Source organism: Lissotriton vulgaris, chromosome 9, assembly GCF_964263255.1.
Source record: "Lissotriton vulgaris chromosome 9, aLisVul1.2, whole genome shotgun sequence".
NCBI classification, from domain to species: domain Eukaryota; kingdom Metazoa; phylum Chordata; class Amphibia; order Caudata; family Salamandridae; genus Lissotriton; species Lissotriton vulgaris.
The window spans coordinates 1,214,901,525-1,214,928,811 of NC_141697.1; the positions used below are offsets into that span (position 1 = coordinate 1,214,901,525).

General features: G+C 47.2%; 1 protein-coding gene across 2 annotated transcripts in view; it reads right to left on the reverse strand.

Annotated features, from left to right (window-relative positions):
* The window catches only part of LOC147693064 (solute carrier family 26 member 6-like), a 222,609-nt gene that overhangs the window by 30,086 nt on the left and 165,236 nt on the right, over window positions 1-27,287 (reverse strand). For both annotated transcript variants that reach the window (XM_086939311.1, XM_086939312.1), the window contains exons 17-18: window positions 21,061-21,258; window positions 18,457-18,511 (exon numbers count right to left, since the gene is read on the reverse strand). In XM_086939311.1, coding sequence (XP_086795437.1) covers window positions 18,457-18,511; window positions 21,061-21,258 — 253 coding nt within the window. The remainder of the gene's footprint in view (window positions 1-18,456; window positions 18,512-21,060; window positions 21,259-27,287) is intronic.

The following is a 27,287-nucleotide window of genomic DNA, read 5'->3' on the forward strand; positions in this document are numbered from 1 at the left end:
AGCTTGATCAGCATCTGGATCACATTCACTCAGCCCTATTTCCAAGAAAACATGTTCCTCGGCTGGCCTCATATGCAATCTGCTTTCGGAAGCCAAACCACACTATATTGTGCCGTCCCAGTACTTAAGTCGAGCCGGTGGTTTCCGGTGCTCGGCACAGTCAGTGCTTTAAATGGAACGGTACTCACCGGTACTGAGTACCGGCACTTCTTAGATTATTCACTCTAAGTACCGGCACTTCTCTTCTGCCGACGAGAGTACCGGTACTCATGAAAAGGTAGGTTTATAGGCTGTGAGTGCTGGTGAGCCAGAGTGGAAGGTGTCTCTGGCAGCCAAGGCACCGCTTTTGTAGCTACGATCTGAGCCCCAGCTGAGCTATTCAGCAGGGCTCATTTGAATAATTGCTGGGTGCTCGCCATCATGCTGTGTTTCACAGAGCAGGGTCCGTTTTTTTTTAGGCCCTGTGCTGTCAATCACAGTCACACTATCAGACATTTCACATAATCTTGGCACCGCTTCAAAAAGTGTGGCTCTGGAAAAGCCCTTCCGTAGTTTCTAAAGGGCAATACGCTTTTAAAAACGGCACTGGGAATTCCAGTTGTATTCCGGCTGAAGAATTTTAGTGGATGATATAGTCGATAATTCTAGCAAGTTCTGTGCTTCTTTCAGGGCATTTCTGGTATCAGAATGTGCCTGCTATTAGATGGTAATTAAGAAATACAGCGCTGTGTGCTGTACAGCGACATTCTACTTGTCCTTTTTGCCAGCACCCTCCTGCCTCTGTATGATCAGAGAAGTCCTTTCTGACTTGACCATCCTCGCAGTTAACCGGACTTGGTACCTTGTGTGGTATTATGGCAGAATGTTCTTAACTGGTACTTAGTCTGTGTTAGTACACCAATTATTTCTGAATAGACAGCTTCTTCGCAGTGAAGTCACTAGCTGTGTTACTGTTTTCTCACGCAGCACTCCTGGCCACGCTGAGGTCTGCCCCAGACAGGCTATGTATAGCACATGTGTGAAGGGTTAAACACATTTTCTCAAAATCTTCTCATTTAAGAGTTGATTTTTAGGCTGTTTATGGATATTTTCGCCCCTTGGCCCCATAAAAAAAAATTATTTTCTGCTGGCTCCTGCCCGAGTTCTCCTGTGGTCACTGGAGATTGCTGTCCTTGTATCCCAATGCTGAAACTTGGGAAACCCGAAATATATTCAGGCCTCCCACCCAAGACATCCCCATTTTCAACTGTTGCGACTCAAATGCTGAACAAGTGTCCCACCCCCCTTTCTTGAATGCGCACATTTTATTGGCTGTATTTCTGCACTGACCTCTTCGTGCCCAGACCTGTGGCAGGAACAAAAGCGCAACCTTTTGGGGGTAGAAACCCTCCCATTGGTTTTTGTGGCTTTCAAGCAACCCCCCCCCCCCCCCCCCCTACAACAAACCTGAAATCTTCCTGAAGGAAAAACAATCAAACTCTTTGGTTGCAGCCACTGGTTGGTCATGTTACATCTTTCTTCCACTTGGTCTTTGATTGTATTCATGCATTGTTCATTAATGCTTTCATCTTTCACACTGCACCAGTGGCTCCCATGCCCACCAGCGATCCAGCAACCAGTAGGGAGACTTCAGGGAGCACCTTCCACATTTGGACCTAGTTATTCACTGCATGTCTTACTTGGATGTATCTAAAAAATGTTCTAGGTGAAGTTCAATTCATTAGCTTAATTGTTTGAACTACTTCCTCCTGTATCTCTCCCAGAAATCTCCTACTTTTAAAACACCTATCAGGTCACACTTCCTAAATTGGGAAAAAGGGGCACCGTTCTTCAGCTTTTATTAAGCAAGTGCTTCACTGGCTGCCATTACAACTTGATCTATATTTCCAGAGTCCCTCTTCATTCTAAAACTCAATCTTGTTGTGAAATGTGTTCTTTGTGTAAAGTATGAGAATGCCTCATACGAGTGACAGTAACTCCTTCCAGAATGTGAACACTCAGTAGAGAGACGACGAGGCACAGCTTTTGAAATTACGAAACATGTTTCTTTATATCGGATAAGTTTCAAGTGTTTGTGTACGTGGCTGAGAAAACAAGCTGGAGGAAGGGTCTGAACTCTGGCTCCTGTTTCAGAATGAGTAACAGGAATGAGCACAGCTCATTCGGAAGAACACACTCTTCGGATACCCTTCAATTTTACTTACATTTAAAAAAAAAAAAAGTGTTCATGAAATGCTTGATTTCACTGTTGCACAAATAAAACACACACTCCACAAATAGACAAGAACCGTAGGCAAACACAGTAGTGATGCACACAATACAGTAACGGATACATGCACACAAACGATAATGCACAGACATAGATGAGTACATACTGCACAGATGTACATGCATCAAAGATTCATGCCCAAGCACGCACAAGCAAACACTGGTGAAAACCACAAGCACGGACACACTGCACACACATTCCATCGGTAGATACATACATACAACATGCGCACATACAATTAAACACATACCAAACGCATACAAACTCACAAAAGAAACTATAGAGCTTCTACTGGTCACCTAACAGTATCTTGCTGCGCCTTTCTTCACAGCATAATATTTGTTGACGCCACATTTCCTTTATGGTTATCTTGATAAATAACTACCATGTATAGTGTGTGCTGCACAAACTGAGCAAAATACACACAATTGATGGACGGAATGCAGAACAAATCAAAACATTACAGTTTTTGTTGCATAGAGCCTTGTGTTACCTGCAGGTCAAAGGCTAAGATCCTTGTAATATAGCTTAGTGAGTTATGACCCTGCACCAAGGACCTGCCTGCAAACAAGAAGGCATATGTTTAGAACCTCGCTGTTATTTCCTCAATCTTTTCTTATTTTAAAGATGCTAAAAAAGGCTACTTTGGGTAGTGAGAAACACTTATCAGTAGGTGCCATATATATATAGTTATTAGTGAGATAACTAATGGACAGATACATCCGACATTCTAACAATGCGTGCAGATTTTGCACATACAACCTTGGCAAAGTCAAAAAGCTAACCCCGCCGCTTGTCCCACCTTAGCACCTCCCTTAACTCCGCCCACTGCTCCTTTTGGTGAGTACCTGCACTTATTTTTTTTCCATTTAAAGCACTGGGCACAGTCATACTTAATTATCAGCACCGGTTCTAGTGACAGCCCCGGCTGCTGTCTGTTAAACTTTGAGACGAGCACAACACGTGTTTACTAAGTCAAATTCCATTGAAAATGAATTATGCCAGTCTCTCATGCCATTATAATAGCCTGGTGGCCTTTAATAGTTAGGAGTGTGATGGTTAGGTGTCATGTTGGTGCCATTATTGAAAGCGCTGGCAGAGGCAATGCGTGGTACAAGCTGAAGTGGTCTTCCGAGAAGGGCCCTGTCATATTTTTTTTTTACAAATTTAGAACTGCCTTCAGCACATACTTCACTCTCTGACTCAGAGTACACTCGTCATTTCCTGAATCAGCTCCTGACTATTGTCCGCCTTAGTTGTCGGTTTCACGGGCGCTCAGGAGTTCAATGCATTAAGGACCTGGCATATTGCAAATGGATATACTGCAATTAAATTAACTTCGCATAACTTCGGCAGAGATATCGCACAACAATTTTATGTTTCACTATTTCGCATTCATGATATTCTGGCGCCACCCTGTGTCTAGTGTTAGTATGACAGGTATGCAACTCACATGTATTTGCAGTTAACCCTTCTCTGCAACTTAATTTTATTAACATGCTCCCTTTTTGTGTTCTACATAGCACCAATACGCCTTTTTCCAGGTAATCACTAGTGGTCTTTAGTAAGCATGTAACACCTTGTAATTAGATATAAAAACAAACCTGAACATAAAGCAAAAGAAAAATTCTACAAGCCAGCTTGCAGATTCGTTTACACTTCCACTTGTTGCATTTTGTAATTAATAAAATAATGTGGTCCTGAAATTACAGAATCAATAAAGTCTTGGTGTATTTGATATAATTTTATTTAGGTGCTGGGAGTTTTGGAAGCATTTTAGACGTCATTTTAGACCACTTGTGATGTATGTTGAATGATGAATGTATCCACAGTCTCACAGTGTTACATCTGCCCATGCTCTCTCTGGCTATTGGGAAAATCAAGTAAAATCATGCGCTAAGGCTTCCTGAAAATCTTAGTCCTTACTTTTGAAACCCCATAAAGCAGACACTCAGAGTGCAGAATACAAACATATTCTGCCTCAGGTTGCTTCTTGATCTTGTTTCTCCTCGGGTTTTGCCCAGTGAAGATGTGGTACGTGTATACCCAAAAGGTACGCTCAGGGGTTCTACCTAGATGTGTCATGGTACTGTAGGTATGTTGGCCAATAAGGACTATAGCGGTGACCCTTATACAGAATTATGTGGAAGATAGTAATCCTGCTAGGATACTAAGAATCCACATGACATTTATTCGGCACCTACCCAGGTAAAAGGTCAGCACCAGAACCGTTATGTAAAGTAAGGTAGGACAAATGTAGGTAAAAGATCGTACAACTACCTAGGCATATATTGGGGTACATTGGAGTTCATAATACCCGCTCCTCATTCAACTGGACAACAGAACTAACAAATGCTAAAATATGCCCGGTTAAAAAAGCTAAAATAGGAGTATTTAAACATCTAAAAACATGGTATGTGTAAAAACGAAGCAAAAGTTAGAAAGCTCTATGAGTCCTCTAAATAGTCAATATACTGCTAGACCAACTGAGCACGCCAAAATCCATAGTGCTCAGAGAGATTAAAAGAGGAAAAATAAACAAAAAATTATGTTTTTGAATCCTAATTTGTGTTGTTTTTGAAAAAGGCAAAATTGTTCCCATCACATGGAGGGCCAAATGTTTATGTGGCCTGTGTTGAACTGAAAAGTCATGCCTTGTTAAGTTGCAGAAAGTTTTTACTTTTTCTGAATAATACAAAATGCATGTTCTGCCAAAATGAATCCTAAAATGAACTATAGATTTTTCAGAGTCTTTGGAGGTTGGAGCAGTGCACATTCTTCTAGAAAAATGGCTGCTAGGCTTTTCCCATCACTTGAGAGCTCATATCCTAAAAATAGGACTTTGAGATAGGCATTTTTTGATTTTTTAAAGTTAAATTTATAGCCCTCCGAGGCAAACCCCAAAATGATGTTGTTCACCCTGGTCAAATGTTCCAATAGTTTCTCATCCATCAGATAAATATCATCTACAGAGGACAATGCCACCTCATCAAAATTTGTAAGTAACTCTGATACTCTTGCTGAGAACAACCTGTGGCTATTCTCATACCCTTGGGACAATCTTCACAATCGTTGTTGAGAGCAGAGGCCTGAAAATGCTGTGAAATATCTGCTTTCAGGGGCTAGATTTTGGCAAAAGAATCCTTTTGAGATCTAGTGTTGTTTTGTGACTCGCTCGTTTCCCCTGGACAGAGTGGTCGCTCCCCAGTGTCCTGTAGCGTCACTGGTATCATCGCTGCTTTGCTTTGTGCCTTTTACTGCTGCCTGCTGTTTGCCTGCTAGACGCTGTATTGTAACTGCATTTTTTTTATTTACTGAAAGCGCCGCTTCTCCTGTTTGCCTGCTAGACGCTGTATTGTATCTGCATTTTGGTCATTTACTAAAAGCGCCGCTTCTCCTGTTTGCCTGCTAGACGCTGTATTGTAACTGCATTTTGTTTATTTACTGAAAGCGCCGCTTCTCCTGTTTGCCTGCTAGACGCTGTATTGTATCTGCATTTTGGTCATTTACTAAAAGCGCCGCTTCTCCTGTTTGCCTGCTAGACGCTGTATTGTATCTGCATTTTGGTCATTTATTGAACGCGCCGCTTTTCCTGTCTACGCGCATTTACACTGGGCTCCCCCCTCCGCCTCCATTTTGTCGGATTGTTGTTGTTTTTTGGTCATCCCGAGCCCGCCCCGCCTCCCAGCTGAGACGCCCTCCCACTGACCATATCAGCGCTCCACCACAGCAAAGCGCCGTGACTCGCTCGTTTCCCCTGGACAGAGTGGTCGCTCCCCAGTGTCCTGTAGCGTCACTGGTATCATCGCTGCTTTGCTTTGTGCCTTTTACTGCTGCCTGCTGTTTGCCTGCTAGACGCTGTATTGTAACTGCATTTTGTTTATTTACTGAAAGCGCCGCTTCTCCTGTTTGCCTGCTAGACGCTGTATTGTATCTGCATTTTGGTCATTTACTAAAAGCGCCGCTTCTCCTGTTTGCCTGCTAGACGCTGTATTGTATCTGCATTTTGGTCATTTATTGAACGCGCCGCTTTTCCTGTCTATGCGCATTTACACTGGGCTCCCCCCTCCGCCTCCATTTTGTCGGATTGTTGTTGTTTTTTGGTCATCCCGAGCCCGCCCCGCCTCCCAGCTGAGACGCCCTCCCACTGACCATATCAGCGCTCCACCACAGCAAAGCGCCGTGACTCGTTCGTTTCCCCTGGACAGAGTGGTCGCTCCCCAGTGTCCTGTAGCGTCACTGGTATCATCGCTGCTTTGCTTTGTGCCTTTTACTGCTGCCTGCTGTTTGCCTGCTAGACGCTGTATTGTAACTGCATTTTGTTTATTTACTGAAAGCGCCGCTTCTCCTGTTTGCCTGCTAGACGCTGTATTGTATCTGCATTTTGGTCATTTACTAAAAGCGCCGCTTCTCCTGTTTGCCTGCTAGACGCTGTATTGTATCTGCATTTTGGTCATTTATTGAACGCGCCGCTTTTCCTGTCTAAGCGCATTTACACTGGGCTCCCCCCTCCGCCTCCATTTTGTCGGATTGTTGTTGTTTTTTGGTCATCCCGAGCCCGCCCCGCCTCCCAGCTGAGACGCCCTCGCCCCTCCCCCTCCACTATCCATATATGACAGGAGTTCCCGCGCGCAGCGTTCACGCGCAGCAACCGCGCCCAATTCGCGCCGAAGGTGCGCCAAAGGTAAGCCCGTCTACGCCCGTCTACGCCCGTCTACGCCCGTCCGCGCCTGGACCGCGCCCAGCGCCAGACCCCCTGCCCCTCGCGCTACCCAGCCCCCCGCGTTACCTACGATGCCGCCACCCTCCTAGCCCTTAACCCCGGTCGCGCCCCCAACTGCGTCCAAGCCGCTCCTGGACGCACCCACGGACCTTTCTCATGCTACTCCTGCAAATTCATCGGCACTGTCAACATCCCCGCTACGACCACACCACAGATTCCCGACCCCAACCACCTAGAATGCATCCTTCTCAACACCCGCTCGGTCCACAGACACGCTATTGACCTTTGGAACCTACTAGACACCATCTCTCCTGACGTCGCCTTCCTAACGGAAACATGGATGAACGCTTCCTCCGCTCCTGACATCGCCATCGCTATCCCCGATGACTATAAGATCACACGCAAGGACCGCACCGACCATACAGGAGGCGGAATCGCTATCGTCCATAAGAAAACAATCCGCATCTCAACCAGCTCTGATGCCAACCTCGCCAACTCCGAACACCTTCACTTCCAGATCCACATCGACCCCAAGACCACACTCAGAGGCACCCTCCTCTACAGACCACCAGGACCCCGCGCAAAATTCAGTGAAGACATCACGGACTTCATCACCCCACACGCGCTCCCCTCCAAAGACTACATCCTTCTGGGAGACCTCAACTTCCACCTTGAAAAGATCAACGACCGCAACACCGCCACCCTCTTAGACAACCTCGCCAACCTCGGACTTAAACAACTGGTCACTTCCCCCACCCACATCGCAGGTCACACTCTCGACCCCATCTTCACCTCCAGCAACCATGTCTCCTTCAGCCACACTACAGGTCTCCTCTGGACTGACCACAGCTGCGTTCACTTCACCTACAACAAGCCGAAACCCATCATCCACCTCCAACCAACTCTACAAAGAAACTGGAACAAAATCACCACAGAGCAGATCTCCACATCACTCCTTCAAACCTCCCCAGCCCTTTCTTCTAACGCCAACGAAGCCGCCTCCAACCTCACCCTTTGGTTATCCAACACCGCCGACACCTTAGCACCACTGAAAAAACGTCAACACAAACTTGGCATCAAGAAGGCCTCATGGTTCAACGACGACCTCAAGAAATCCAAGAAACTGTGCCGCTCCCTTGAAAAGGCCTGGAAAAAAGACCCATCCACCAGCAACAAGGACGCCTTCAAAAGCGCCATCCGTACTCACCACCAACTGATCCGAAAAGCCAAGAAAACAGCATTCAAAGATCGACTTGACAACAACGCCCACAACAGCAAGGAACTTTTCAACATCGTCAAGGAATTTTCCAACCCCTCGGCCAACTCCAACGACATCACCCCCTCTCAAACCCTCTGCGATTCCCTAGCCTCTTTTTTCCACAACAAGATTGCTGACATCCACAACAGCTTTGACAACCAACCCGGAGACCAACCCACCCTACCATCAACTGACCATCTTCCCCCCGTTAACACCCTTAACGCCTGGAACCCAATATCCACTGAGGACACCATCCGCCTGATGAATTCCATCCACTCTGGATCCCCCACAGACCCATGCCCCCACCACATCTTCAACAAAGCTGACTCCGTCATAGCTCCGCACCTCCGAGACGTCATCAACTGCTCCTTCAACTCCGCTACCTTCCCAGAAGATTGGAAACACGCTGAACTCACCGCCCTTCTGAAAAAACCAACAGCAGACCCCACCGAACTCAAAAACTACCGCCCTATCTCGCTTCTTCCATTCCCGGCCAAAGTCATCGAGAAAGCTGTCAACAACCAGCTCGCCGCCTTCCTCGAAGCCAACAAATCACTCGACCCCTCACAATCTGGCTTCCGAGCCAAACACAGCACTGAGACCGCCCTCATCGCAGCAACAGACGACATTCGAACTCTACTGGACAATGGAGACACAGTCGCCCTCATCCTCCTCGACCTCTCTGCAGCCTTCGACACAGTCTGCCACAGCACCCTTTTACAACGCCTCAGAAACATCGGAATCCAAGGAAAGGCACTGGAATGGATCACCTCGTTCCTCACCGGAAGAACCCAGAGAGTCCGTCTCCCACCATTCAAGTCCGAGGCCTATGAAATCATCTGCGGCGTACCACAAGGATCCTCACTCAGTCCCACCCTCTTCAACGTATACATGAGCCCCCTCGCGGCCATCGCCCGCCAACACAACCTCAACATCATCTCTTACGCGGATGACACTCAACTGATCCTATCTCTCACCAAGGACCCCAGCACCGCTAAAACTAACCTACACGAAGGAATGAAAGAAGTCGCCGAATGGATGAAACAAAGCCGTCTGAAACTGAACTCAGACAAAACAGAAGTCCTCATCTTAGGTAAATCCCCCTCTGCATGGGACGACTCCTGGTGGCCGGAAGCCCTCGGAAATGCACCCATCCCGACAGACCACGCACGGAACCTTGGCGTCATCCTGGATTCTTCACTCTCAATGAACAGACAAGTCAGCGCTGTATCCTCTTCCTGCTTTAACATTCTTCGCATGCTCAGAAAAACATTTCGCTGGATCCCCTCCGAAACAAGGAAAACAGTCACCCACGCTCTAGTCACGAGCCGACTGGACTACGGAAACACCCTCTACGCAGGTACCACCGCTAAACTCCAGAAGAAACTACAACGAATCCAAAACGCCTCAGCCAGGCTCATATTAGACATCCCACGCAACGAACACATCTCTGGTCACCTCAAAGACCTCCACTGGCTACCCGTCAATAAGAGGATCACTTTCCGACTGCTTACCCACGCACACAAATCACTCTACGACATCGGACCAGATTGCCTCAACTCTCGACTGTCCTTCTACACCCCCTCCCGCCAACTTCGCTCTTCCAGCCAAGCCTTCGCCACTGTACCTCGCATCAACAAGACCACCATGGGAGGCAGATCCTTCTCATACCTGGCTGCCAAAACATGGAACTCACTCCCCGCTTACCTTCGCCTCACCCAGAATCACCTAGCGTTCAGAAAGCAGCTTAAAACGTGGATATTTGACAAATAATCCACCTCCCCTTCCTAAGCGCCTTGAAACCCTCTGGGTATGTAGTGCGCTATATAAATGTTTTGACTTGACTTGACTTGACTTGTATTTTTGCTGCACAATGTTATTCACCGTGTGCATTCTGTACAGCAAATGTTTTCGTGCAAGTGTTCAAATGCCTTTAGTATAAAACTAGACCGTATGAATTGTCGGGTTTCCTTACAGGAAACAAAGGATTATTCAAGAAAGAGGTGTAATTCTCTATTACACCTTGGTATTCAAGTTGATCTAAGATCTCCCTTACCTGTTTTTTGTGTCATGTTATATTGGGTACTGTCTCTGTGGAGTTGGAGTAGTTTTAACTGGGATTTCATGGTGAGGTGATTCAGCATCTCACCCGACACGATTGCAGTATAATGCAGTGATTCTGGATCGAGGTCAGAGAAAGCCAGTAAAATTACTGTTTCTTCTTTTGGGCAGTCCATTACGTACTCAGGTCGCCAATCTTTTTCAGCCAAAAGAATATTGTATCCATATGTCAGGTTCTCCCAAAAGAGACCCTACACTTTTCTTGGTATGTCCCCCTCCCTATGGAGTGTTATTTCATGTAACTAATGTGGGATGCTTACCCTTGTGTCAGGAGTTTCCACCGTGACATGTTCATTCAACGCGGTAGCCAGAAATTCCATAAGGTTCTGGCGAGCCATTCTTACTTCTACTGAGCTGTCTAGCATTGTTCAAGCCCAATCCCCGTTCAATAGTTGAGTCCTCAGTAGCCTGGGCATTTCTTATTTTAAGGACAGATACCGTCTTTTTAAATTGAGGTTTGGATTTTGGTTTATCTTCTTTTTCGAAATGTAGTCTCAAGTGCAATGTTTGTCTCTTGGCTTGACTTGCTCTTCTGATCAGCGTTCTGACCGTATTCCCTCTCCGAGTTTTTTGACGAACCTTGAAAGGAACAAGAGGAATGTGTATCCGTATCCTGATACCTGTCAGGTTTTTTAATATTATCATGGTTTGTAAGGTTATATTTCCTGTTCGAGGGCTCCTGTTGAGATCCACCCGTGATTGTGATACATTCTGCATGTTTTTTGATGGTTTGTTATCCCATTTCTACTTGGAAGAATTGGGTGCTTGCTGTGAGTTATCCTTTTCAAGAGTACCCCTTAATTGTGGTTTCACCGGTCTAGCTCCCAAATTATCTCTACCCAGCGAAGCATAGGTCTTTTCGATAATTTTTATTCTCGCTCCTGCTGTACCATGCGATGCAGTGAGAGGAAATAATAATTTAAAGCAAGCAAACAAATAAATGCCAGCCCCTTTCAAATCTCTCCAAGTGCCCCGGTGACTCCCAGCAATTAGTTGAAGAAATGGAAGGCAACGCTCATGCGGAGCTGCCACAAAGGCCCCACTGCTGACGCTCGTCCCGGGGACTCCTCTGGACAAACCCAGAGGTTTGATGAATAATATCAGTGTCAGGGGACAGGCTGCAGACATTGATAACTGGAACTAGAGGGGCGCAGGGAGAGAGGCGGAGCTTCATTGGGGGGGGGGGGGGGGCAAAGGCGGAGGGGGCAAGCTAACTTTATATTTCAGAGACCGTGCAATATTGCCTGCAATGACTATGTGACGACGGGCCAAGCAGAGCAGGACGGTAGACTTGTTGAATCTGTGAGTTTGCTAACAGCAAGCTGGTTAGCTTTCAATATGCTGATTTTATACTCTTGTGAAACTTGCATGCCCTTTGTCATCGTGGAGAGGAGGAAGCCGGTGGCAGAGGCTGACTCCCTTCACTTGTAAGCTACGTGCTTGCACTGTGGGCACTGATTAGAGAGCGTTTTTAATTGTAAGCGACTATAATGCTTTTTTAACACATGGTGTGAGCGAATAATTGCGGGCAGGCTATACGACTGTCACTGCACTTGAGTTGGAAAAATAATTTTAATCTTGTGTGTATCTCACTCTGGGCTGAATAATAGTTCAGGGGGGTCACTCACCTCCTGCACTCCCGCCCAGGTTCGCCGCGTCCATTCTGGGCGTTTGTTGCGGAGGGTGAGGAGGAGCCCAACACTTCCAGGCACAGAGCAGTGAGGTCAGCGCTCTAGCTGCGCTGTTTCACTACCACTTAAAAAGAGGGGAGGAACGAGGCCACATTGTGGAGAGGAGGAAGCCGGTGGCAGAGGCTGCCTCCCTTCGCTTGTGAGCTACGTGCTTGCACTGTGGGCGCTGATTAGAGAGCGTTTTTAATTGTAAGCAACTGTAATGCTTTTTTAACACATGGTGTGAGCGAATAATTGCGGGCAGGCTATACGGCTGTCACTGCACTTGAGTTGGAAAAATAATTTTAATCTTGTGTGTATCTCACTCTGGGCTGAATAATAGTTCGGGGGGGGGGTCACTCACCTCCTGCACTCCCGCCCGTGTCTGCCGCGTCCATTCTGGGCGTTTGTTGCGGAGGGTGAGGAGGAGCCCAACACTTCCGGGCACAAAGCAGTGAGGTCAGCGCTCGAGCTGACCCTCTCTTTCCCCGTCATATATGTGCATGGGACAGCGTCCGCGCAGCGGGCGCGTGCAGGGGGCGTGACGGAAGCGCGCCAAAGTCGCGCCAAAGTCAAGCCCGTCTGCGCCCGTCCGCGGCCGGATGGGGCCGGGGGCCACTATCCCTGCTCAAACCGCAAGGACTACGTACTACTATGGGAGACAAGATTTGTTAGACCTACATCCGCCCATGCCAGAGACTTGCCGGCACTCTATGGAGGCATTGACACTCCGATACTGCCAACAGTGCTCCTTTAAGGGAAGGAGGGAACCAGCTAGGGGGACTTGTAACAGGAGCTTTGCTGAACTGCAGATCACTCGGCAACACAGTATTCAAACCGGGGCCCTCCTTGAAGACGAGAAGTTAGACATACTCTTTCTGACAGAAACTTGGTTAGGGGACCACTCTGACCCGTCATTATAGAAGCTATCCCGCCTAATTACAACATTGTCAGAATAGATAGGTGTGGTGGGAGGGGAGGGGGTATTGCTATAGTTACGAAGGCTCCACTGGAATGCACTTTAGAACCACTAAAAATTGAAAGTTGTGAGGCAGGATATTTTAATCTGAAACTAGGACCTCAAAACTCTGTCTCTGGTATCCTTATATATAGACCCCCAGGGGGCCTTAAAAACTTCTCTACAAGTCTGATGGAGGGCGTTGCTCACTTAGCGATGCGGAGGAGCAGACTTTTGGTGGTAGGAGACCTCAATATTCATCTGGAGGATGAGTGCAACAAGGAGGCCATAGACTTAAGACAAGAGATGCAGGCTGTACAATTGGAACCGAAAAATCTTACCCCGACCCACAAGCACGGTCATTTACTGGATCCAGTGTTTGCTAGTTGGGACGGAGTGGTAGCGGATGCTCCGCTTCCGGTCCCCTGGTCAGATCACTACTTAGTTCCCTTTAGTTTACACATCTTAGTGACTGACACACAAAAAGGACAGCACAAGAGCTATCCCCGTCGCAAATGGAAGCACTTCTCACAAGCCAACTTTAGCATTGCTACAGGAAGGTGGTCCACCGGGGGGTAGTGATAGCGAGAGCACGAATTACAGGCTTCAGGAACGCATTCTGTGTGCCCTCAACGCTACGGCCCCGTTGAACTCATCCAAGGCTATAATTAGAAGCAAAAAGTCAGCCCCATGGTTTACGCCTGCTCTGCAAAATGCTAAATCCGAATGCAAAAAATTTGAACGCAGGTGGCGGGTTGACTTCTGCCCTCAATTAAAAATAACCTATAGGGAGGCACAAAGGAAGTACCAAACCATGGTACGGGGAGCCAAAGCCTCCCACTATAAAAATCGTATCGGGGAGGCTGAAAACTCCTCGAAGGAACTCTTTAAAATTTTTAAAGAGATCTCCCTGGTAGCGAGATCTAACACCCCAGCAAATGACTCTGTAGCAGAATGCAACAGGGTAGCAGAATACTTCGCAGGAAAAGTCAGGGACATCTACGCTTCCTTCTCTAACCAGCCTGAAAATGGGCTAGACTTTGTAGAAAGGACAGGTGCTAGAAATTCTGAACACTGTATGGAATATTTCACGGTCCCTTCCCCGGAGGTACTATGTAAAATCTGTTGAGGGATTAAATCAGGCTCCCTTCGTGATCCTGCCCCCCCCCCCGAAAGTATTGGGAGAGAGCCTGGCAACTCTACAACCCTACATCAGGCATGTACTCCAAACATCTTTTTCTTCCCAGACACTTCCTGCTGACTGGAAGAAAGCCGTAGTTCTCCCCATAAAAAAGAAACCCAATGTTAGCCATGAAATGCTTGAGAATCTGAGACCTATCTCCTTACTGCCATATCTAGCCAAAGTGGCCGAGAAAGTGGCCAACTCCCAACTGATGGCTCACTTAGAAACAGACAACATTCTACACTCCTCCCAATTGGGCTTCCGGTCGGGTTACTCGACTGAGACTGCCCTTCTGAGAGCGACTGAGACCCTCAGACGTGGGGCAGATGCCGGACACACCATGGCGCTGGTGATGTTAGACCTCAGTGCAGCGTTTGACACTGTAGCTCATTACATCTTGCTACAGTGTCTAAACCGATCGGGTGTCACAGGCTCGGCCCTGGGGTGGTTGAAATCCTTTCTCACAGGTCGGAGCTTTCAGGTTCAACGAGGCTCCTTTAGATCCTCCGAGTTAGCGCTGGAACAGGGAGTGCCTCAGGGCTCTGCCCTGAGCCCAACCCTATTTAATCTCTACCTAGCCCACTTGGCCGAGGTGGTGCAGGCGTATGGAGTGGAGTTAGTCTCCTACGCCGATGACACCCAGCTGCTAATCTCCCTATCTCAAGCACTTACAGCAGCGGCATCCAATTTTAAAGCCTGTATGCAGGATCTGGCCACATGGATGAACTCGCACTGCCTAAAGCTAAATGGGTCTAAAGCCGAGGTACTGGTGGTTGGTGGCACTAGCCTCATCTTGCTACAGTGTCTAAACCGATCAGGTGTCACAGGCTCGGCCCTGGGGTGGTTGAAATCCTTTCTCACAGGTCGGAGCTTTCAGGTTCAACGAGGCTCCTTTAGATCCTCCGAGTTAGCGCTGCACAGGGAGTGCCTCAGGGCTCTGCCCTGAGCCCAACCCTATTTAATCTCTACCTAGCCCCCTTGGCCGAGGTGGTGCAGGCGTATGGAGTGGAGTTAGTCTCCTACGCCGATGACACCCAGCTGCTAATCTCCCTATCTCAAGCACTTACAGCAGCGGCATCCAATTTTAAAGCCTGTATGCAGGATCTGGCCACATGGATGAACTCGCACTGCCTAAAGCTAAATGGGTCTAAAACTGAGGTACTGGTGGTTGGTGGCACTAGCCTCAACTGGACAGCAAACTGGTGGCCACCCTGTCTGGTTCCTACCCCCACCCCCTGTAAGGAGGCTAAGAACCTGGGGATATGGGTCGACCCCACTCTATCCTACGAGGGCCACATTCGGCGCCTAGTGGGCAAGTGCTTTAGGGTGCTAAAAACACTCAATCAAACCTTGGATCTACTTCCCCTTGAAGCTAGACGCACCCTGACACAAGCACTTGTGACGTCCCGTTTAGACTACAGGAACGTCCTGTTCTTGGGCGCCACAGATAAAAGTTTGGGATGCTTACAAGACTTCCAAAATGCGGCTGCTCGACTAGTGCTGAGACTTCCGAAAAGAGCAGCATCTAAAACTGCTCTGGCGGCCCTACACTGGCTGCCAGTAAAAAAGAGAGTTATGTACAAAGCTCTCCTCATATGTCATCGGACATTGTGGCAGAATGCTCCCTCCTATCTCCATGACCTAATACAAAGATACGAGCCAAAAAGAGCCCTTCGCTCTGTAGGCACGGGCCAGCTGACAGTTCCCCGCTCAAAATTGGAACAAACTTCCGATTTGCCTCAGACTGGAAAAATCTGAAGTCAAGTTCAGAAGTCTCTTAAAAACTTACCTATACAACTCATAAGCTGAGGATGACTGAATTGTTTACCTCTTATATGGTTGCCTGTTGTACTTCTCTCCATAGCGCGGGGACACGCCAGGATGGCGTCACCAAGCGCTCTATAAACTACTTTATTATTATTATTATTATTATTATCCTGCCCTCTTAAAGTTAATGCTGTAATGTTAAGTAAATGGGTACTTGTAACGCGCATGGCTACTCCACAGAGTGTCCCGGCACGAAGGACAACACTGTACAAAAGGGTTGTACTTGAATGAGTGCAAGTCTGCAATACAAGCCTGAGCAGTACAATTATATGAGATTTATTGAAATTTCATGCCCGGCCAACTGCTCAGGACAGTAGTTGCTGAAACCACACCATTGAGTCAGCCACCCGTCATTACCACGTGACCACATATTCCAGAGTTAGACCTTCTTTGAATGCATTTTTTTCTTATTTTCTTGCTTTTAAGGTAGGGTAGGGATACAATTTATTTAACAGGATAATCAGAGCTACAACTGCCATAATGGTTCACGCTATTCAATAAAAGCGCTGGATGTGGCTATGTGGCAGCTGGTGACATTAAATAAGTGGAGAACCATAACATGCGTTCAGTGCGTTCCTCCACATGACTCTTTCACCTCCTCCAGATGTTTTCCTAGCGAAGCTCTCCTCTCCAGTCTATTTCACTAGTTTTTGCCCTTAATGGTATTTTTCATGCCCTCCATAACCCTAGTAAACCATTTTGTGTTCAAGACCCCGAGTCTCTTAGTTGATTAGCACATGTTGTCTGCCCTAGCAGTCTCCTGCTCCCCACCTGTCTCCGCCACCCCAACCTGTTTCTTCCAAGCAATCCCCATCTTTCCCTGTGCCCTCCCCATCTTTGAAAGCTGGGTTGGTCAAAAATAAATAAACCCCACAGAACCGTTCGTCCGTCAGGCTGCTAGCATCCGTTTGTCTTAACTGGCATACCCCAAATCAGGGTCCATTTGTTTCTCCTTCTTTTGCTTGAAATGTAAAGGGCTACTTTAAAAACACATTTCAGATGCAAAAGACCGCACTAAACATATGTGTCAGTGACCTGAGCTGTGAAATTTTCTTGAGTGTGGAGGTAAAATAACAAAAAAAGACATAACACGAAACCAGACATCACAGCAGGATAACCACCGTGAGCTGTTGGATGCTCCAAGCACCCGAAGGTGCCAGCTCTTCTGGGTGCGAAGGAGTTGTGGTTTGTCCCACTCAGAGCTCTTCATGTGCTGAAACACATTCTCTATTTCGCCACAAGTTTATCTGGTGCTTAAATGTTGACGTATTATCTCATTGATACCCACGCGCTCTTATGAATGTATAGTAGAAAGGACCTTAAAAATGAAACTGTCACATTACTCATTCATTAGGTCGTGCCCACGGCTAATCGTCGACCAATCAATACTTTCTATGGATATAGGTGAACACTGACAGTCCGGACACTGTTCTGTGAATTAAACATTTCCCCTCTGCCTCAAGTTTGACTGGTGCGTTCCTGGTACTCACAGTGAAACTACCCATTGCGAGTCAGTGAAATCTTTGACCACCTCACGGACATAGAAGGGCTTGGGCCATCCATGCCCAAATGCCACGCCATGCTGGTGGCTCCATTCCCACATATAGTGGTACATCATGTTTGTCGCCCCTCACCCAATCTTCCCCACCCCTCCTTTCCAGGAGTGAAACACATCCCCTTTGTTCCAGGGGTGCCCGTGGCTCGTTCAATCATCCCGCCTTTTCTTCTCCGGGTCGCCTGTGTTTGGAATCCCAGACACACCTATGTAAACAGCTGTGCACATGTACATCAGCATACGCAAAGATTGTACTCTATAGCTCTTAAATAGTGGCAATTTCTTAAATGATAAATAATTCAACTGTATTGCTTTATTAACCTTCCTGCTTCCACATATTTGCTTGAAAATGCACCATTTGTCCACTATTGTTTTAAAAAAATTCTCAGGGGGGAGAAACACCCATGAACCCCTCGTAGGTTTTTTGGGGGCTCACTCGCTCGCCGCAGTGCAGTATGACAATTTTATGCCTCATCACTTTCAAATGCCACCAGCCGCCACTGCAAGGCTCTTTCGCACATAACAGTGAAGCAATCGAGAATGGGGCTTTTTGTCTAATCTCTAAACTTCTTCAGATGTTACTAGATTTGTCCAATCTCAGAACTTCTTCAGATGTTACTATATTTAAAGCCGAATGGCAGAAAATTGAGGCAGAACTTTCGATCAACGTGCAAAATTAAAACATCTGCGACTAGGAGTTAGTAGCAAGACAGGTATCATAACAGCTTTTTCTCTATTTTGTTTAAGGTTTTAGTTTATATACACACAAGCTTTCAGTGGGAAGGCACGTCATGTGCAAACCACAAAACTGCATCCTACACTTTGCATAATTTTAAAGCAACAATTCACTCACACATTCACATTTTCTTTTCGGGTGTGGTATATGACTTACCCTGGCAGCCAATAAGATAAACATTCACTTCAATTTCTGCAAATTCCTTGAAAATCTAAAACCGATAAAAAAAAATGTAAACAAAGGAGAAGAGAAGCATCAAAACCCACTCGATGGCTCGCCTCTCATGAGCCACAGCATGTTTCCAACACTCAACAGTGGTAATAAATAGCATATTACTCTCTGGACATCGGCACAGACACTATTTACATTTTTTTTTAATGTGTACACTACTACTCATTTACTCATACTGAAGAAGGAAAAAGAGGTACACGTGACTGCAAGACAAAGAAAAATGACACAGAGGCTTCAAAAATGTTTTTTTTGAAAAGTGTGATCAAATTGCAGCATACAATTGAATTAAAATTCGTCGCTAGCTTGATTGATTTTCCATTGTTTGGACGGAGTAATGCTAGAGGTTAACACCCTCACCCAGCTGTCTATCCGTACATTTTCAGACAATAATTTGATTTCTACTGCACAATATACTGACAGAGTAGTAAAAGAAATTGTAGTAATTCGGGCACAAGGAATTGTTATATTGCGCTGTATTTAAATACATGGAATTTACCACCCGTTATCACAGCCAGCAAAATATTGGTCAACAACCAGTCTAAAAAAGTGTGGAAATTACAGTCAGCAACTAAGCTGTTGGTGGGTATTATTCCTCATGATTCAGGTAAATTTCACAAACAAAACAGCAGCAATTCTTTACGGTAATTCCATAATTGCTAGGGCATTAGTGTGTTATTTTGTGAAATGGAATGAATCATAATTCTAATGTTTTTAAAAATGTATTAAATGATCATACAAAAATATATTCTATATTTAAATTTGTGTTTCCTCTAGCCCACGTTAACATGGACAACTCCTTCCAAACTGCCTCGACACCCCTCTTTATTTTTGAGGCACAAACACCTTGTTCAGAGTACACCGTAAGGTGTGTAGACCCTTCGGACTGATTTGAGCCTTATACAATATTCACTATATCTATTGTCGCAAGTTAAAGCTCCAGCCCAAGGAAGGGAATGGACTGGGGTTCTTTACTTACCAGATGTGTTGTACTTAACCCATTGCGCGCTCATGACGAGCTCAGCTCTTCTTGAGGCACGGTTGAGCTGCACTCATGACGAGCTGAGCTAGTCACGCCCGTTGGAACGTTCACACGCAGGGATAATTTCCCCGCTGTGCTGAACGTTCCAAAACGGGTGTGGCCGTGACGAGCTCAGCTCGTCATAAGTGCAGCTCCACTGCGCCTCATGAGGAGATGAGTTCGTCATGAGCACGGCTGCGCCGCGCTCAGCTCCCCCCCCCCCCCCCCCGCACAGCAGGAAAAAACGCCCCGCAGGGAAGGATTAAGGAAAGTGACCCGGTCAAATTCACTAGCACAGTTTTAAAGAGCCTTATGACGAAGCAGGTTTAACCTCTAAAAATCTCCCCGACAGGCAGCACTGGTGCCTTCATGGCTAGGGCTGTCACAATGGCTGGGCGGGGAGAGCATTGCGCCCCTAGGCCATGTGCCTTCCAGGGCCTTGCTGTTTCAGAAGGATTTATTTTAAGATAGGTCACTTGTTTGGCCAGACATCACACTTGGCCAACAGGGAATAAACCTTGCTTTTGACTAGACTGAGACATATCAAATCGGCCATGGCCCTGCTCCGATAGAATAACTCCAGCATGAACTGTATGGCCGCTACACTGACACAACCAAGTTGCACCCGACTGAAGATGCCAAACTAGGCAGTCCTGGGTTGCTTGTGTTTTGATTTAGAGAGGACCTGACTTGGCAGCTTGGGACGGACTATTCCCACACCTGTCAACTCACAAGGTGCCACCATGTGACACACGATATTGGCTCCCAACAACTCGTCTCCCGGTGAGCAGCCGATATCACACAGGGGCTTGGGCTGAATGACCGTATGAGGCACTGGGCATTTCCCCGGTGGGCCATATAGGGTGGGGTCCGCTTTTGTTGCTGGGGGCCAATTTTGTCAGCCCCTTGTAACAAAAGCGCAGCAGCGTAACAGCCACAGACCTCCCTGCCTCCCCCCCCCCCCTCCCCCCGGAGGCCAGTCAGACTTAACTGCCAGGGCTGGTTTGCGATCCCAGTCCGGCCCGGACAGTGGCAGAGAAAATGAGCTGAAAAGCACTGAAAATACTGGTTTTCTGAGGCTTTAAAATGCCGACATCCATTAAGGGGTGTGAAGACTCCCTACGACATCGGCACAAGCCTCAGCAAGCGGGTTTTTTGGGGGGAGGAGGGGGCTTGCGGGCGGGGGTACAAAGGTGCCTCATAGGCACTTCTCGGCACGAGGTCCTGCCCACCTTCAAGGCACCACCTACTCCTCACACGATGAGATTGTTCTTCAAGATGGCAGGTATGCTGTTATTATTGGATCAGGACCAACGTTGATTTGCATATATCTGGATCTAAACTGAGGTCGAGTAGTGGAGAAAAAGAACAATTGGTTGGAATGCTACTGGAGCGATCGCCAGTGGTTGGACTATTTGCAATAATGCCTCTCATCACCATTTGTGCGTTTGCTGTACCGATATCTCGTCAGAGCTGAGATTGGTCAGACTGGTACCTGCTGTTCTACTTACATTCTTTAGAACTTTCACACTGACGGAATCCACTGAGCTGACTGCAGTCAGGTCCAGTATCAGAGAGTGGAATGGTGGATGAGCCAGACCCAGGGACTTCAGCGTGGCCTCTTCGGTTGTGTTTGGGGACTTGTTGCTTTTATCCTCTATCTCCAGAACAACTCCATTGGACACTGCCATATAATCCACAGTATTCTCCTAGAAAGGAAACACATGTTCAGGTTGTACTTTGCCACTTAAAAATTAGATTTTTAGTGATTATGACTGTAAGCTTCTTTTAATATTTTGATATTCTAGTCTGTTCTTGTGTTGATGAAAGGCTACGTCATGTTTTACTTCTAATTAAGAATCCCCCATTGAAATAATTAAGGGTGGATAAGCAGGCCACCATATAAAATTACCAAACACTTTCATCTACGTCTTAATGCAGGTCGGGCCCGCCCCTGGCGTAGGGAGTGCCAAGAGAAAGATGCCCTGACGTTGGATGAGTCACAAGCAGGGACTTTATTCCAAAATACATTTTATTGTACTTAATTGGGAGAATGTATATAGCTACAATGTCTCCATGGGGGTGCCTAAGGGATTTATGTACTACAGGGGTTATGTGAGGGTACATGGTGGTTATAAAGGCATAGCCAGATGTTTGCCGCAGGTGGTGGCGTAAGACAAAAGTTCATGTTAAAGATGCACAACTTAAACAGAACATCAGGGTTAGGCCTGGCAGCCTTAGGGTGATTTTCCCTGAACTTTTCACCTTCCTCCCCCTATTTTTGCTAGCCGCACTATGTGCACCTTACCATTGCTAACCAGTGTTAAAGTGGATGTGCTCACTCCTTAAAACAAGGTAATTTAAGTAGCCCTTTAAATGGGTCTCGGCTCTCGGGCCTGCCATTGCAGCCTGAGTGTGCAGTTGTAAACTGCCATTTCAATCTAGCAAAATAAACCTTTTGTCAGGCCCAAACCTTCCTTTTCAATACATGCGAGATACCCCTAAGGTAGGCCTTGAACTGCAAAGAGGGCAGGGTGCACTGGATATAAAAATTAGGACATGTACATTTAAGTTTTACGTGCCCTGGTAGCGAAAAACCCTTAAATTTGTTTTTTCAGTAGTGCAAGGCTTACTCCATAGGCTAACATTGAAGTTGCTTTGTTACACTTGAGCTGTAATTTCTAAATGGAATAAGGTAATCAGCTCATGTGTGGTGTCTTTGGGATTGTAATGAAAAATCCAGTCTCACTGTAAAGTCAGATTTTAAATTACAATTTTGAAAACGCCACTTTTAGAAAGGTTACCACCTGCACTGGGTGGTGGGCCCATAAGTCGGTAAGGCTAGGCCACTGAAAATTCAACCACCACATAAATGCAAATACGAACTATACTTCTGAAAACCTTGGTTTTCTGTCAGGACACCTGTAATTGATACCAGTGACCACCATTTTTTTTTTTTGTCATAACAATTTTTTCAATGTTTGGGTAAAATCACATTACACAAAAGCAAAACATGACCATATCACAAAAATACAGTACCTTACATTTAATCCACCCCACATCAGAACAAACAATATATATTCAATAACAATAGATAACAAAACATCAAGTACCACAGCCACTGAAGCAGTTCCGATTTTGGCTGCCCAGGAGGAAATGCTATTTTAGAAACACGGAATCAATCATTCTAAACTCCTCAATAATGGGTGAATCAACCCAACAGTGCCAGGCCGGTAAAAATCCCAGATAGTGACTATGTAAGTATTAGATCGCATCTAACCCCAGGTACCAGCACCTATTATTGCGAAAACATTGATTGGGAACTTGTCAACGCATTTCCAGCCCGTCTCTTATTCCGGGTTCTCCTCAGGACTCAGAACTGTAGACCACTCATTTACACTTAGTGGTAGATGCAAAGACTGTGCATAACACCTTCCTTGGCTTTAGTCCACCTCTAATAACACTCTCCACATGAGTTGTGTCAATTCCATTCTTAATGCAATCCTTCATCCCACATGGAGAGAAAATCAATATTTATGCCATGCGAAGCACTTCTGACGCCACAGCGAGTCTACTTGCCTTCCTCCCTTGCATGCTGTAAAGCTGGTCACGATAAATAGCTTCAGTTTATTCATAGCACCTCCATTTGCTTTTCACCTCTTTACCAAGTTAGTTAGCAGTAATCCATGGTTACACTCACTATTTTCTTTTTTCCAAATCAGACAGCTCATAGGAGACACAGATTGTCTCAAACAGGTACTACACCCAAACACCAGACTCCACAGAGCTAGCCCCCTTCTGAGAGAAAGGAACAGATGCAAACCAGTTCAGAAGAACCACGGTCCACCACCACCAGCAACAGGCCGCACGAAGAAGCTGGAACAAGATGACAGCCGACCAACTCGCCGCATCCCTGAGCCAGCACCCTCCCGCCAGCTCAGCGAACCCCAGCCAAGCCGCCGACAACCTCACGAAATGGATCTACACCTGCGCGGATGAACTCGCCCCTCTGAGGACCCCGCCCAGCAGACCCGGAAGCAAGAAGGCCCCGTGGTTCACCGACGAACTCAAGAGCTCCAAGAAGTACTGCCGTGCCCTCGAGAAAGCCTGGAGAAGAGACCCAACACCGGACAACATGACCACCCTCAAGCTCGCCACCCGAAAGCACCATCAACTGATCCGCGCCACCAAGAAAACAGCATTCAAGGACCGGCTGGACAACAACGCACACAACAGCAAGGAACTCTTCAACATCGTGAGAGAGCTCTCCAACCCCAACGCCGGAACAAACGACATCACCCCATCGCAAGACCTCTGCAACTCCCTTGCCTCCTACTTCCACAACAAGATCGCTGACATACACAACAGCTTCAGCACACAAACAACGCTCCCCACGACCACACCAACGCCCCCCACCACCACCCTCAACGCCTGGACACCGATCAACCTCGAAGACACCATCCGCACGATGAACTCCATCCACTCTGGATCTCCAACCGACCCCTGCCCTCACCACGTCTTCAACAAGGCTGACGCTGTCATCGCACCCCACCTGCGGGACATTATCAACACCTCCTTCGACACCGCCACCTTCCCTGAGAGCTGGAAGCATGCCGAACTCAGCGCTCTACTAAAGAAACCAACGGCGGACCCCACCGAACTCAAGAACTACCGCCCCATCTCGCTCCTCCCGTTTCGAGCCAAAGTCATCGAGAAGACCGTCAACAAGCAACTGGCAGCCTTCCTCGAGACGACTGGATCCCTCGACCCATCTCAGTCAGGCTTCCGGGCCAACCACAGCACCGAGACCGCCCTCATCGCTGCCACCAACGACATCCGAACCCTGCTGGACAACGGAGAAACAGCGGCCCTCATCCTCCTGGACCTCTCCGCGGCATTCGACACTGTCTGCCACCGCACCCTAGTGCAGCGCCTCAGCAACGTCGGAATCGAGGAGAAAGCACTGGAATGGATCATCTCCTTCCTCGCCGGAAGGACACAGAGAGTCCGCCTGCCCCCATTCAGATCAGAAGCCACGGAAGCCATCTGCGGCGTCCCTCAGGGATCCTCGCTCAACCCCACCCTCTTCAATGTCTACATGAGCCCCTTTGCAGCCATCGCACGCCAACACAACCTGAACATCATCTCCTACGCCGATGACACCCAGCTGATCCTCTCCCTGACCAACGACCCCGCCACCGCCAGAGCCAACCTACACGAAGGGATGAAAGACGTGGGCGAGTGGATGACGACCAGCCGTCTGAAACTGAACACAGACAAGACGGAAGTCCTCATCCTGGGCTCCTCACCCTCCGCCTGGGACGACTCCTGGTGGCCCCCTGCCCTGGGCAACGCACCCAAACCGACAGACCACGCACGCAACCTGGGCTTCATCCTGGACTCCTCCCTCTCCATGACCAGACAAGTCAACGCCATCTCCTCGTCCTGTTTCAACATCCTGCGCATGCTACGTAAGATCTTCCGGTGGATCCCCACCGAGACCAGGCAGATGGTCACCCAGGCCCTCGTCACCAGCCGACTGGACTACGGCAACGCCCTCTACGCCGGAACCACCGCCAAGCTCCAGAAGAGACTCCAGCGGATCCAGAACGCCTCGGCGAGACTCATCCTCGACGTCCCCAGACGAAGCCACATCTCCAGACACCTGAGAGACCTGCACTGGCTCCCGATCAACAAAAGAATCACCTTCCGGCTCTTCACCCACGCACACAAAGCCCTACACAAACAAGGCCCGACCTACCTCAACAACCGCCTCAACTTCTACGCTCCCAATTGCCACCTCCGCTCGACCAGTCACGCCCTCGCCGCCGTCCCCCGCATCCGCAGAGCGACAACAGGAGGAAGGTCCTTCTCCCACCTGGCCGCCAAGACTTGGAACTCCCTCCCTCCCGACCTACGCCTGACCCAAGACCACCTCTCCTTCAGGAAGAAGCTCAAGACCTGGCTGTTCGAGCATTAGCGGACCTCCCCCCCCCCAAGCGCCTTGAGACCCTCCGGGTAAGTAGTGCGCGATATAAATGCCTATGATTGATTGATTGATTATGGACAGTCCTATTGGTCAGGTGAGCCATACATACAGGTAATGCTTTCCACTATTTCTTTGATCTAGGGAACAGCATCCTCCTGTTACAATGATCTGGCTCAAACTATATCACGCTGTGCAGTGGTCCATTTGTCTTCCCTTTTCATTTATATAGATGAACAGTCCGGATTGACCTCACCAGTACAGCAATCTCCACACTTAAACTGTGCACACATCCAAGCTATACCACCAAAGGCTTAAAAAGACTGCCCATATAACTTTCAAATATCCTTCCTGAAATCGTAGAAAGATTGTGTCCCCCATCCCAAATTCCACAGAGACCCTGAAAACCTTGCGCCGTCTTTTAGACACACACCCTAACTTTGGACTAGAGCAAGACGTATACACATACTACATAGATGCAGCTCTATCCACAGTATGAGCTCTGAGCTCAAATACATTTAATCTGATTGCATCTATTGGTTCAATGTAGAGTCGCCACCACATTTTGTGTCTGGCCAACTAGATTTTCCACAATGAACATAAGTGAAGAATGTACTCCTGTAAGGTTTAAGAGTAGCCAGTCTATCCATTAGTAAACAGCAATCCGCATATGTATTAACACTTCCAAAAGGGTGTTGTCGCCACACATACTACAGTGAAATCTAATCGGAATCTTACATATCTTTGTATTACAAGTCAAGTAAGAGGCACACACAAAAACGAGCAGTGCTTAATTTGTAAAACATGTGCCAGGGCCCTCATTAAGGCCACTGCAGCTTGCACCATGCATTGCCCCTGCCAGCGCTGCCAATGACTAAACCAACTCAACTACTAACCAGCACACTCTAACAAGGGATATAATTCATTCTATTCCAGGCCCCCAAAGATATAAGAATAGCTTGGGTGCCAGTTATTGGTCATTGCTAATGTATATTCAATTAATAAACAGTTGTTGTTGTGCTCATCCCTAATTAGGCAGACAGCGCTACCATGTGGCAGACCGCCATAAGAGTATGTGCTGACATTTAAGTGCCAGTGCTGAGCACCGGGACACACTGGCTCAAATTAAGCTCTGAAAGAGGGTAGGGAGGTCATCTGCTGTGTGTGCTATGTGACATAGCAATAAGACCCTACAGCAGAAGACACTGTCACGGATGTTTAAAAACAAAGGAAGCAAAATATAAATCGTTGTGTCCTGATCTTCGTGGGCACACAATGATAATCTGCAGGATTACACATCACACTGAGGAAAAGACTTTGCACAAATAGCACAAGTAAATAAAGGATAAAAGTAGAAACCCTTCTCAAATGAAAAGATTAGAAAACTGCATTTCACTATGGTACAATGAAATAAAAAAAAGTGGGATATCTTCCATGACTAGAAGGTTAAAGTCTACAAGAGAGATGCCAACAAATATGATATATTGCTAATGATACATAGAAGTACCATTTATCATATTAATAGTTGTGCTCATTAAAAAAATGCAAGTATAATATGATAGAGAGAAAAGTGAAAAATCCTGAGACATAGAAAGAGCTGCATCAGCAAGTAAAACCAAGAGAAAGATCTCCACCAATTCTTGATTCAAATTCTGCACCAAATGGGATGGAGGGCCCTCGGTGAAGGGCAGGCGGCCGCGCTCTCTAGGTGAAGACAAAGGAAAGTGGCTGATGCTTAACTGACCTCACACC